Source organism: Oncorhynchus kisutch, unplaced genomic scaffold (assembly GCF_002021735.2).
Source record: "Oncorhynchus kisutch isolate 150728-3 unplaced genomic scaffold, Okis_V2 scaffold1426, whole genome shotgun sequence".
Classification (NCBI taxonomy): Eukaryota; Metazoa; Chordata; class Actinopteri; order Salmoniformes; family Salmonidae; genus Oncorhynchus; species Oncorhynchus kisutch.
Genome location: NW_022263371.1, coordinates 35,742 through 47,576, shown reverse-complemented (window position 1 = coordinate 47,576; position 11,835 = coordinate 35,742). Strand labels below are relative to the sequence as shown.

The 11,835-nt window shown below is 45.8% G+C and overlaps 1 protein-coding gene across 1 annotated transcript; it reads right to left on the bottom strand.

Annotated features, from left to right (window-relative positions):
- Positions 1–3,625: 3,625 nt before the first annotated feature.
- On the bottom strand, positions 3,626–11,686 carry LOC116366313 (tripartite motif-containing protein 16-like). Its single transcript, XM_031818494.1, has 6 exons — positions 11,016–11,686; positions 10,497–10,592; positions 8,764–8,997; positions 5,209–5,368; positions 5,033–5,083; positions 3,626–4,801 (listed from the first exon to the last, which is right to left on the bottom strand). The coding sequence occupies exons 1-6, from the start codon at positions 11,610–11,612 to the stop codon at positions 4,284–4,286; spliced, it is 1,656 nt and encodes a 551-aa protein (XP_031674354.1). The 5' UTR covers positions 11,613–11,686; the 3' UTR covers positions 3,626–4,283.
- Positions 11,687–11,835: the final 149 nt, after the last annotated feature.

Below are 11,835 nucleotides of genomic sequence, written 5' to 3'. Positions count from 1 at the left end.
CCTCCACGTGTCATTACGAAAAGAAACAGGAAGCTGTTTGATATTCCAGGTTTTTTACATGATGTATCCAGAATTAAATGGAATAGAATGGAATTAATCCCTGATGTTGAATGAGCCTTTTCTTACTTCCACAATGCTTTCCAGGATGTACGCAATAGGCCCCTTTAAATAAATTCAGGATGAAGGGCAGAGAGAATCCCTGGTTTACTGAGGAACGTACTAAAATCATAAGGGAACTAAATGCTACGTGGGATAAAGCAAGAGGGTCTGGTTCAGCAGATGATTGGATGGCTTTTAAACGTCTGAAATATGGGTGTGGCTTTGATCTGAAAAGTGAAAGCAGACCACTACCTGAAATCTACTTCAGATCATTTAAATAATCCCTCCACATTCTGACAAGTAGTGAAAGGTTTGGAGTGAAAAGAAGATTCACAGCTTCCCAAACTATTGTTGGTCGACACTCAGGAAGTAACTGAGAGAACCTCCATTCTGAAGGCCTTGAATCAGCATTTTATAGATGCAGGCAGTTTATTTAAAAATGCTTTTGTACTGCCTCTCCTGAAAGGTGGAGATCCTTCGCTACTTGACAACTATCGTCCCAAATCAAAACCGTCTGTTCTGTCAAAGGTCCTGGAGTCCTTAGTTAGTAGGTCCTGGAGTCCTTAGTTAGTAGGTCCTGGAGTCCTTAGTTAGTAGGTCCTGGAGTCCTTAGTTAGTAGGTCCTGGAGTCCTTAGTTAGTAGGTCCTGGAGTCCTTAGTTAGTAGGTCCTGGAGTCCTTAGTTAGTAGGTCCTGGAGTCCTTAGTTAGTAGGTCCTGGAGTCCTTAGTTAGTAGGTCCTGGAGTCCTTAGTAGGTCCTGGAGTCCTTAGTTAGTAGGCAGCTAAAGGCCTCCAAGAAAACAACTTCTTTAATGCAGTCAGGCTTTAGGTCTGGACACAGCACTGTTTCAGCTACATGGAGGGTTTTACATGGATGCAGTCAGGCTTTAGGTCTGGATACAGCACTGTTTCAGCTACATGGAGGGTTTTACATGGATGCAGTCAGGCTTTAGGTCTGGACACAGCACTGTTTCAGCTACATGGAGGGTTTTACATGGATGCAGTCAGGCTTTAGGTCTGGATACAGCACTGTTTCAGCAACATGGACGGTTTTACATGGATGCAGTCAGGCTTTAGGTCTGGACACAGCACTGTTTCAGCAACATGGAGGGTTTTACATGGATGCAGTCAGGCTTTAGGTCTGGACACAGCACTGTTTCAGCAACATGGAGGGTTTTACATGGATGCAGTCAGGCTTTAGGTCTGGACACAGCACTGTTTCAGCAACATGGACGGTTTTACATGGATGCAGTTAGGCTTTAGGTCTGGACACAGCACTGTTTCAGCAACATGGACGGTTTTACATGGATGCAGTCAGGCTTTAGGTCTGGACACAGCACTGTTTCAGCAACATGGACGGTTTTACATGGATGCAGTTAGGCTTTAGGTCTGGACACAGCACTGTTTCAGCAACATGGACGGTTTTACATGGATGCAGTCAGGCTTTAGGTCTGGACACAGCACTGTTTCAGCAACATGGACGGTTTTACATGGATGCAGTCAGGCTTTAGGTCTGGACACAGCACTGTTTCAGCAACATGGACGGTTTTACATGGATGCAGTCAGGCTTTAGGTCTGGACACAGCACTGTTTCAGCAACATGGAGGGTTTTACATGGATGCAGTCAGGCTTTAGGTCTGGCCACAGCACTGTTTCAGCAACATGGACGGTTTTAAGTGACATCCACTGTGCTCTTGACAAGAAGTGTGTCTGTCTTTATTGATTTTTCCAAGGCTTTTGACACTGGAACATGCTGTGTTAGTGCAAAGGTTAAAATGTTGTGGAATTACAAGTCATGATCTAGATTGGTTAATAAATTACCTATCAAATCATACACAACTCCATAGAGTTGTGCTCAGGTGTTCCGCAAGGTTCTATTTTGGGACCACTGTTGTTCCTTTTTGTATACAGCACTGTTTCAGCAACATGGAGGGTTTTACATGGATGCAGTCAGGCTTTAGTTCTGGCCACAGCACTGTTTCAGCAACATGGACGGCAGGTATGATGTACATTACTGGCATCAGGCTTGTTTTTCTCTGGAGGCCAGGAAGGAGCTGGTATGATGTACATTACTGGCATCAGGCTTGTTCTCTGGAGGCCAGGAAGGAGCTGGTATGATGTACATTACTGGCGGTTTTAGATTTTAGTGATGTTATATATATGCAGGCCTCAGCCACGACCCTGAGAGCACTTGATTCAGTGTATCATGCAGCCCTCAGGTTCATTACAAATCAGAAACGTCTAACACATCATTGTGATCTCTACAGCGCTTGTGGCTGGTGGTCATCTACCTTGCGTAGGTTTAAACACTGGTATGCACTGATTTATAAGGCCATATTGTAGGTTTAAACACTGGTATACAGTGATTTATAAGCCCATATTGTAGGTTTAACCACTGGTATACACTGATTTATAAGGCCATATTGTAGGTTTAAACACTGGTATACACTGATTTATAAGGCCATATTGTAGGTTTAAACACTGGTATACACTGATTTATAAGGCCATATTGTAGGCTTAAACACTGGTATACACTGATTTATAAGGCCATATTGTAGGTTTAAACACTGGTATACACTGATTTATATTGGGTAAAATACCATAGTTATTTTTTAGTCAGGTCAGTAAATAAATATAAATTACGGTCCCATTCTGATTTGCTTCTAACAGAACCAAGAGGTAGAACAGGTCCTGGTTCTAGTTCTAGTTACTAAGCAACGTGGTTCTGGAATTCTCTCCTGAACATTTTAAAATGTGATGATCTAGTTTCCTTGGTGGAGTTTAAACACTTGATCGATGTATATATCATAGAAGAGTGTTATTGTCTTTAGGCCAGCTGTTATTAGTCAAGATGTTTGTGTTTGTAATGTAATATGTAATTGTTGTACTGTATGTGTGTTTATAGTGTTGTTTAATGTTGTGTTAAATAAAAGGTAAAATAAAAACTATAATTAAAAATCAATACAGATACTGTATGTAGAACCATAGTAAAGACCTGTATGGACTATCAATACAGATACTGTATGTAGAACCATAGTAAAGACCAGTATGGACTATCAATACAGATACTGTATGTAGAACCATAGTAAAGACCAGTATGGACTATCAATACAAAGTGACCATTTAGAATGAGGCCCAGTTCAATGAGAGGAAGTCTTAACAGAACTGGGGATGACAGACAGGAAGTGGGGGGGTGGAGATCTAATATATTTTTGTGCCAAACACTAAAGCATGATATTGTAATAAATCTACACCCTTTTCCCTACGTAGAACACTACTTTAGACCTGGTCAGAAGCACCGTAGTGCACTACGTAGGGAATAGGGAACCATTTGGAACAGAGACAGTAATTCCCCTGAACATCTTCCTCTTCTGGTTTCTTGAACAGCCCTTCACTCCTCCCCTCTTCCTCCCCTCCTCCCTTTTCATTCTATTCTATCAGCCACACCACTAGCTCACCTCCACACAATACATTTACAAGTTAAAGACACACCTTGGAATAAATAACAAAGGAAAACTATTACTAGATGAAGTTGAGTGTTTTTTATTATTTCCCATCACCATAAATCATATTTAATCACTGAACAGAAGCAGACCTAACTTCATCTGTTCCTGACTCTGGATATGGATTAAAAAGACCATCAATCTCCAATGATATTAAAGTACTATTCTGAACATTACTGATATACTGAGTGGCAAGTCAAGATATCTGCTGGTTTTATTGTTTGGTCAACAGCACCACCTGCTGGACAGGTTTAATGTTGCTGGACTGAGCAGTATGGGAGGATGAAAGATGACACATTTAGGGCCGGTTTCCTGGACATCTACATTGAACATACTGTTTAGTCCAGGACTAGGATTAATCTGTGTCTGGGAAACCAGACCATATAGTTTAGTAGAAAGTAAGTGATACCAGCTTGTAGTGGGCTGACTAGTCCTGAATTGTCCTTTAGTTCCTGGACCATTTTCCATGCAGCTCCAGGTGACAGAGAACACATCAATTAGGACCGAGCCAACAAGCTGATCAATGATACTGAGGAGAATTACATAGAGACAGAGAACCAACTGAGAAAACATATCAATGGTTCTGAATGACAACCAATATACATCAACACCAGACATCATGATTCATGGAAATGTACAAGATTAAAACATTGTATTGAATTTTAATTAATAACAAATCAGTTTACAGTTTAACCAGCTCAGCAGTACCATTATAATCATCGAGATAAAACCCAGGATAGAGGGGCTGAGTGAATGTGGTCTGGACTCTGTGGAGGAGGGTCATTGTGTCAGAGACACTGTAGAAGGACAGAGTACCTGCCTTGTGATCCAGGTACACTCCTACTCTGGAGGACTGAGGGCCTGATACTTCAGTCTCAACATTATTGTGTCTGAAACAATAATCACCACTATAGTACTCTAAACTCCAGGACTGGTTATTGAATCCAAATCCACTATCTGTCCCTGTTCTGCTGATGTCTTTATATGAGACTGCTGTATCAACATCACCAGTCCACTCCACCTCCCAGTAACAGCGTCCAGACAGACCCTCTCTACACAGAACCTGACACCAGTTGGTGAATCTGTCTGGATGGTTAGGATATGGTTTGTCTTGGCCTGTACGTGTCACCTTTCTGGTCCCTTCAGACAGAGAGAGGTCTGTGTGTGCTGTGTTTGGGTCCAGTGTGAGCTGACAGGAATCTGGGAGAAGAGCAGAGACCAATGAGGGGAGTCAGAACAATAAGTTAAGTCAGATACTGTATCTACCCTGTCTTTGATTAGAGCACAGCAGAGATCAAATCAGAGAAATATGAGGAGTCAGGTAGATACCCAGTCTTTGATTAGATCTACTATTGCTATATATTTCTAGAGGGATTGTTAGGAGTGTCAGTAAAAAGAGACTGTTGGTTACTTCACAATAAAGAGACTCACATTGTAACAACTGTTCTCTGGTCTTGGGCTCTGGAGGCAGTACAATATTCACTACAGACACACAAACACATTGACAGAGAGAGGGAATGTTATCATCAGACCACATTCCACATGTATATGACCAGTAGGGAACTTTCAATGGTCTAAAGTTGATGTTCTTATTGTTTTCAACACACCTGTAGTGGAGATCTTGGTCCATTCTCCTTTAAGGAAGTCTTCTAGTTTCTCTGTCAGTTCAGACACAGTCTTACTAACATCTCCAAAGTAATGAAGAGGACGGACAACGATGCTTGGTAAGTCTGAAGATACACTGATACTGGAGAGAGACTGATAACTCTGGAGAGAGAGAGAGAGAGAGAGACCGATAACTCTGGAGAGAGAGAGAGAGAGAGAGACCTATAACTCTGGAGAGAGAGAGAGAGAGAGAGAGAGAGGGACGGACGGACGGACGGAGAGAGAGAGAGACAGACAGAGAGAGAGAGGGACGGACAGAGAGAGAGAGAGAGAGGGACGGATATATAGAGAGAGAGAGGTACGGACGGAGAGAATGAGGGACAGACAGAGAGAGAGAGATACAGAGAGAGAGAGAGGGACGGACAGAGAGAGAGGGACAGACAGAGAGAGAGAGACAGAGAGAGAGACTGATAACTGTGGAGAGAGAGAGAGAGAGAGAGAGAGAGAGAGACTGATAACTCTGGAGAGAGAGAGACTGATGACTCTGGAGAGAGAGAGAGAGAGAGACCTATACCTCTGGAGAGAGAGAGAGAGAGAGAGAGGGAGGGACGGACAGAGAGAGAGACAGACAGAGAGAGAGGGACGGACAGAGAGAGAGAGACAGACAGAGAGAGAGAGAGAGGTACGGACGGAGAGAGAGAGGGACGGACAGAGGGAGAGATACAGACAGAGAGAGAGAGGGACGGACAGAGAGAGAGAGAGGGACAGACAGAGAGAGAGAGAGACAGAGAGAGAGAGAGAGACTGATAACTGTGGAGAGAGAGAGAGAGAGACTGATAACTCTGGAGAGAGAGAGAGACTGATCACCCTGGAGAGAGAGAGAGAGAGAGAGACTGATAACTCTGGAGAGAGAGAGAGAGAGAGAGACTGATCACTCTGGAGCGAGAGAGAGACTGATAACTCTGGAGAGAGAGAGAGAGAGAGAGATACTGATAACTCTGGAGAGAGAGAGAGAGACTGATAACTCTGGAGAGAGAGAGAGAGACTGATAACTCTGGAGAGAGAGAGAGAGAGAGAGAGACGGAGACTGAACTCTGGAGAGAGAGAGAGAGACTGATAAATCTGGAGAGAGAGAGAGACTGATAACTCTGGAGAGAGAGAGAGAGAGAGAGACTGATAACTGGAGAGAGAGAGAGAGAGACTGATACCTCTGGAGAGAGAGAGAGCGACTGATGACTCTGGAGAGAGAGAGAGCGAGAGCGAGAGACTGATCACCCTGGAGAGAGAGAGAGAGAGAGACTGATCACTCTGGAGCGAGGGAGAGACCGATAACTCTGGAGAGAGAGAGAGAGAGAGAGAGAGAGAGAGAGACTGATAACTCTGGAGAGAGAGAGAGAGACTGATAACTCTGGAGAGAGAGAGAGACTGATAACTCTGGAGAGAGAGAGAGAGAGAGAGGGAGACTGAACTCTGTAGAGAGAGAGAGAGAGAGACTGATAACTCTGGAGAGAGAGAGAGACTGATAACTCTGGAGAGAGAGAGAGAGAGAGAGAGAGACTGATAACTCTGGAGAGAGAGAGAGAGACTGATAACTCTGGAGAGAGAGAGAGACTGATAACTCTGGAGAGAGAGAGAGAGAGAGGGAGACTGAACTCTGGAGAGAGAGAGAGAGACTGATAACTCTGGAGAGAGAGAGAGAGACTGAAGTATACCTCTGTATGTGTAATGTTTCCTGTTAATTTTTGTTGTTTTTCACCTTATACTTTGTCTACCTCACTTGCTTTGGCAATGTTAACACATGTTTCCCATGCCAATAAAGCCCTTGAATTGAATTGAATTGACTGATAACTCTGGAGAGAGAGAGACAGACTGATAACTCTGGAGAGAGAGAGAGCGAGAGAGAGAGAAAGAGAGTGAGACTGATAACTCTGGAGAGAGAGAGACAGAGAGAGACAGAGAGAGACAGAGAGAGAGAGAGGGAAAGATACAGAGACAGAGAGGGAGAGAGAGAGAGAGAGACAGAGGGAGGGATAGAGAGAGAGAGGGACAGTAAGAGAGAGGGACAGAGAGAGAGAGAGGGACAGGACAGAGAGAGAGGGACAGAGAGAGAGGGAGGGATAGAGAGAGAGGGAGGAATAGAGAGAGAGGGAGGGATAGAGAGAGAGAGACAAAGGGACAGAGGGAGAAAGAGGGACGGACAGAGAGAGAGAGAGAGGGAAGGACAGAGAGAGAGAGGGACGGACAGAGAGAGAGACAGGGACGGAAAGAGAGAGAGAGGGAGAGGGACGGAAAGAGAGAGAGAGAGAGGGACGGAAAGAGAGAGAGAGGGACAGACAGAGAGAGAGAGAGGGACAGAGAGAGAGGGATGGAAAGAGAGAGAGAGGGGGATGGAAAGAGAGAGAGAGAGGGACGGAAAGAGAGAGAGAGGGACGGACAGAGAGAGAGAGAAGGACAGAGAGAGAGATGGACAGAGAGAGAGGGAGAGACAGGGACGGACAGAGAGAGAGGGACGGACAGAGCGAGAGGGACGGACAGAGAAAGAGAGAGAGGGACGGACGAACAGAGAGAGAGGGACAGAGAGAGGGAGAGAGAAGGAAGGACAGAGAGAGAGAGGGTCGGACAGAGACAGAGAGAGGGGGACAGAGAGAGAGGGAGACGGACAGAGAGAGAGAGGGACGGACAGACAGAGAGAGAGAGAGGGACGGACAGACAGAGAGAGAGAGAGGGCCGGACAGACAGAGAGAGAGAGAGAGGGACGGACAGACAGAGAGAGAGACGGACAGAGAGAGAGAGACGGACGGACAGGGAGAGAGAGACGGACGGACAGAGAGAGAGAGAGAGGGACGGACAGAGAGAGAGAGGGACAGAGAGAGAGAGAGAGAGAGGGACAGAGAGAGAGAGGGACGGACAGTGGGACGGACAGAGAGAGAGAGGGACGGACAGAGAGAGGGACGGACAGAGAAAGAGAGAGAGAGACGGACAGAGAGAGAGGGATGGACAGAGAAAGAGAGAGAGGGACGGACAGAGAGAGAGGAACAGACAGAGAGAGAGGGACGGACAGAGGGAGAGAGAGCGACGGACAGAGGGAGAGAGAGCGACAGACAGAGAGAGGGACGGACAGAGAGAGAGTGACAGACATAGAGAGAGACAGCGAGGGAGAGACAGGGACAGACAGAGAGAGAGTGACAGACAGAGAGGGAGAGACAGAGAGGAAGAGACAGGGACAGACAGAGAGAGAGTGACAGACAGAGAGGGAGAGACAGGGAGAGAGTGACAGACAGAGAGGGAGAGACAGGAACAGACAGAGACGGAGAGACAGAGAGGGAGAGACAGGGACAAACAGAGAGAGTGACAGACAGAGAGAGAGAGAGGGAGAGACAGGGACAGACAGAGAGAGAGTGACAGACAGGGAGTGGGAGATAAAGACAGAGAGGGAGAGATAGGGACAGACAGAGAGAGGGACGGACAGAGAGACAGACAGGACAACATAATGATTGAGATTAAGAGTTTCACATGAAGTTAATTTCATATCACATGTAACAAGACAGTTTAGTTACCTGGAGGAAATGGATGTGATCCTCTGTGTGTGAGAGCTGCTCCAGCTCAGTGCTTCTCTTCCTCAGCTCAGCTATCTCCTGCTTCAGTTGCTCCAGGAGTCCTTCAGCTTGACTCACTTGAGCCTTCTCTTGGGCTCTGATCAGCTCCTTCACCTCAGAGCTACTTCTCTCAATGGAGCGGATCAGCTCAGTAAAGATCTGATCACTGTCCTCCACTGCTGACTGTGCAGAGCGCTGGAGAGAGAGAGAGAGAGGACAGAGAGAGAGAGACAGAGAGACAGAGAGAGAGAGAGACAGAGAGACAGAGAGAGAGAGAGAGAGAGAGAGAGAGAGAGAGAGAGAGAGAGAGAGTGAGAGAGAGAGTAGGTTCAGTAGCCTCTCTGCACCTCATTGAGTCAGAACTCTGCCACCCTGCTCTCCAGGTCCACCAGGCCTTGTCCTCCCTCCTGGACAGACAGGTACAGAACACCTCTTGGTCCTGCTCTACTCTCCTCCCTCCTGGACAGACAGGTACAGAACACCTATTGGTCCTGCTCTACTCTCCTCCCTCCTGGACAGACAGGTACAGGACACCTATTGGTCCTGCTCTACTCTCCTCCCTCCTGGACAGACAGGTACAGAACACCTCTTGGTCCTGCTCTACTCTCCTCCCTCCTGGACAGACAGGTACAGAACACAATTAAAGAGGTCACAGGTCGTTAGTAACGTCTGTTACACTGTAACTTACAGGCAGCCTCACATAAAAACCTATTGGTTAACAAAGCTTTGATTATGACCAAAGTCTATAGTAGTGAAAACTCTCTCTCTCTATTGTAACTTACCACACATTCACATCACTGCCTCGACATGAATGTGTCCTGTCAGAGCCGTTACCTGTCCGTTAACTGTTAACAGGCTCGAGCCACAGCTTAACCAATGAGCTACAAGGAGGACTGACAGTCACGAGCGGTGCAGCAGCCTCTGCAGCAGCAGCCTCCCCCGGGTCCTAGTGCCCGCCCGGTAAGACGGTTTAAGATGCGATGGTTGACGGAGAGAAAATAAATCACAGAGAAAATATATTGACTGATATATTGAATTGTTTAGGGAAGCTTTAGCTTTGGCTTTAATACATTCTGAAAATACTTGAAAACCAAAAGAGAAAAGAATAGTAGCCCTCCTCAGGAACCCCAAAACCCTCACAGACCAACTTCTTCTTCTATGATATAATGGAGGTCCTCAAACCAACGTTAAAGGTGCATGGCGCCACCTACTGTGCTGGAGTGTGTTCATCACGGTTTACACCTCTAAATCCTCCTACCTAACTCAGTACTTCTGAGAAAATAAAAGAGTCCTACTAACTTCTAATAGACCCTCCCCCATCCCCCAAATCACTTCCAAGTGTAATGTTTACTGTTAATTTCTGATTGTTTCTTTCACTTTTGTTTATTGTCTATTTCACTTGCTTTGGCAATGTAAACATATATTTCCATGCCAATAAAGCCCTATGAATTTAATTCAATTGAGAGAGAGACAGTTCCATTTTAATGTATAGGGGACATGAGTCGTCATGGTTACTCATGGTTATGTGATGAGGCAGCCCAGTCAGTTACATGAACCAGTCTATTCTCTGAAAGGGGTCCAGACAGCCTGTTCCCAACAGTGGGGTCAGTGGGATTGGATAGGGGCCCCTCTCTCTCTCTCTGACTGGAGGAGAGAAGTGAAATGGTGTGTCTCCTCTGGTCAACAATACTCACCTTGAAAGACTTCACAGCCTGTTGGAGCTCCTTCAGCTCCTTCTCTCTCTCCTGGAATCTCTGCTGGACCTTCTGCTGACTCATCCCCAGCTGCCTCTGTGGAGAATCACTCTTCAATGAGCTATCAAGCTTTATTAGTCCAGTAGATCAATAGTATAGTAATGTGACATAGGACCCATAGAGAGGAAGGTCGACAATCCTGAGGAAGTCCCTTTACAATATTATATTATGTTGCTATGTGAATCATTATAGTTTTAATGGTAGGCCTACATGTATCAAGGGGTTGAGACTGAACTTTGGACTCATAAAAGGCCATTCAGAATGATAATAGTGTTTGACTTTAGAAAATGGTGATACATTTGTAGCAAACTCAATATACTCAAGGTTTGTGTTCATATTTGTGGATCCATTTCATATTGTATATAATATAATGATCTCATATTCAAACAGATTTAGTTCCTACTGTATCTTTAATTCTTTGTTTATCAGACAGCCACCAACAAGTTGTTCTGGTCTTACCTGTTTCTCAGTCCTCTCTGCTGCAGCTGACACTGTATCATGGCCTTTATGTTCTTCCATCACACACTGATAACATATACACTGCTGATCGGTACGACAGTATACCTCCAGCAGTTTGTCATGATGAGAGCAGATCTTCTCCTGTAGTTGTGCCGTGGCTTTGACCAGCTTGTGCTTCTTCAAAGCAGGAGATTCATAGTGAGGTTGGAGGTGAGTCTCACAGTAAGACACCAGACACGCTAGACAGGACATGAGGGCTTTCTGCTTTCTGGTCCCAGTGCAGACATCACACACCAAATCTCCAGGTCCAGCATAGCACAGAGCAGGAGGGGGAGCAGCCTGGAGGCCTGTCTTCCTCAGTTTCTCCACCAGCTCAGCCAACATGTTATTTTTCCTCAGATTAGGCCTTGGAGTGAAGGTCTCTCTGCACTGAGGACAGCTATAGACCCCTTTCAGAACATCCTGGTCCCAGCAGCCGTCAATACAGCTCCTACAGTAACTGTGTCCACAGGCAGTAGTGACCGGCTCCTTCAGTAGATCCAGACAGACAGAACAACAGAACTGGTCCTGGTCCAGCAGAACTCCCTGTTGAGCCATTTGGACGGTTGTTCACTCGCACACAGACAGACGACACAGAGACTCAGATCAGTTTCGTTTCCTCAGAAGATAGTTTGTGGGAGGTATGGACTTTCTGGTTCTGCCAGATATGTGAGTTTAGAGGGAGGGAAGGAGGGAGGGAGGGGTTTAGAGGGAGGGAAGGAGGAAGGGAGAGAGAACTACAGGCAACGTTGAGAAGAAGGAGGGAGTGAGAGAGGGAGGG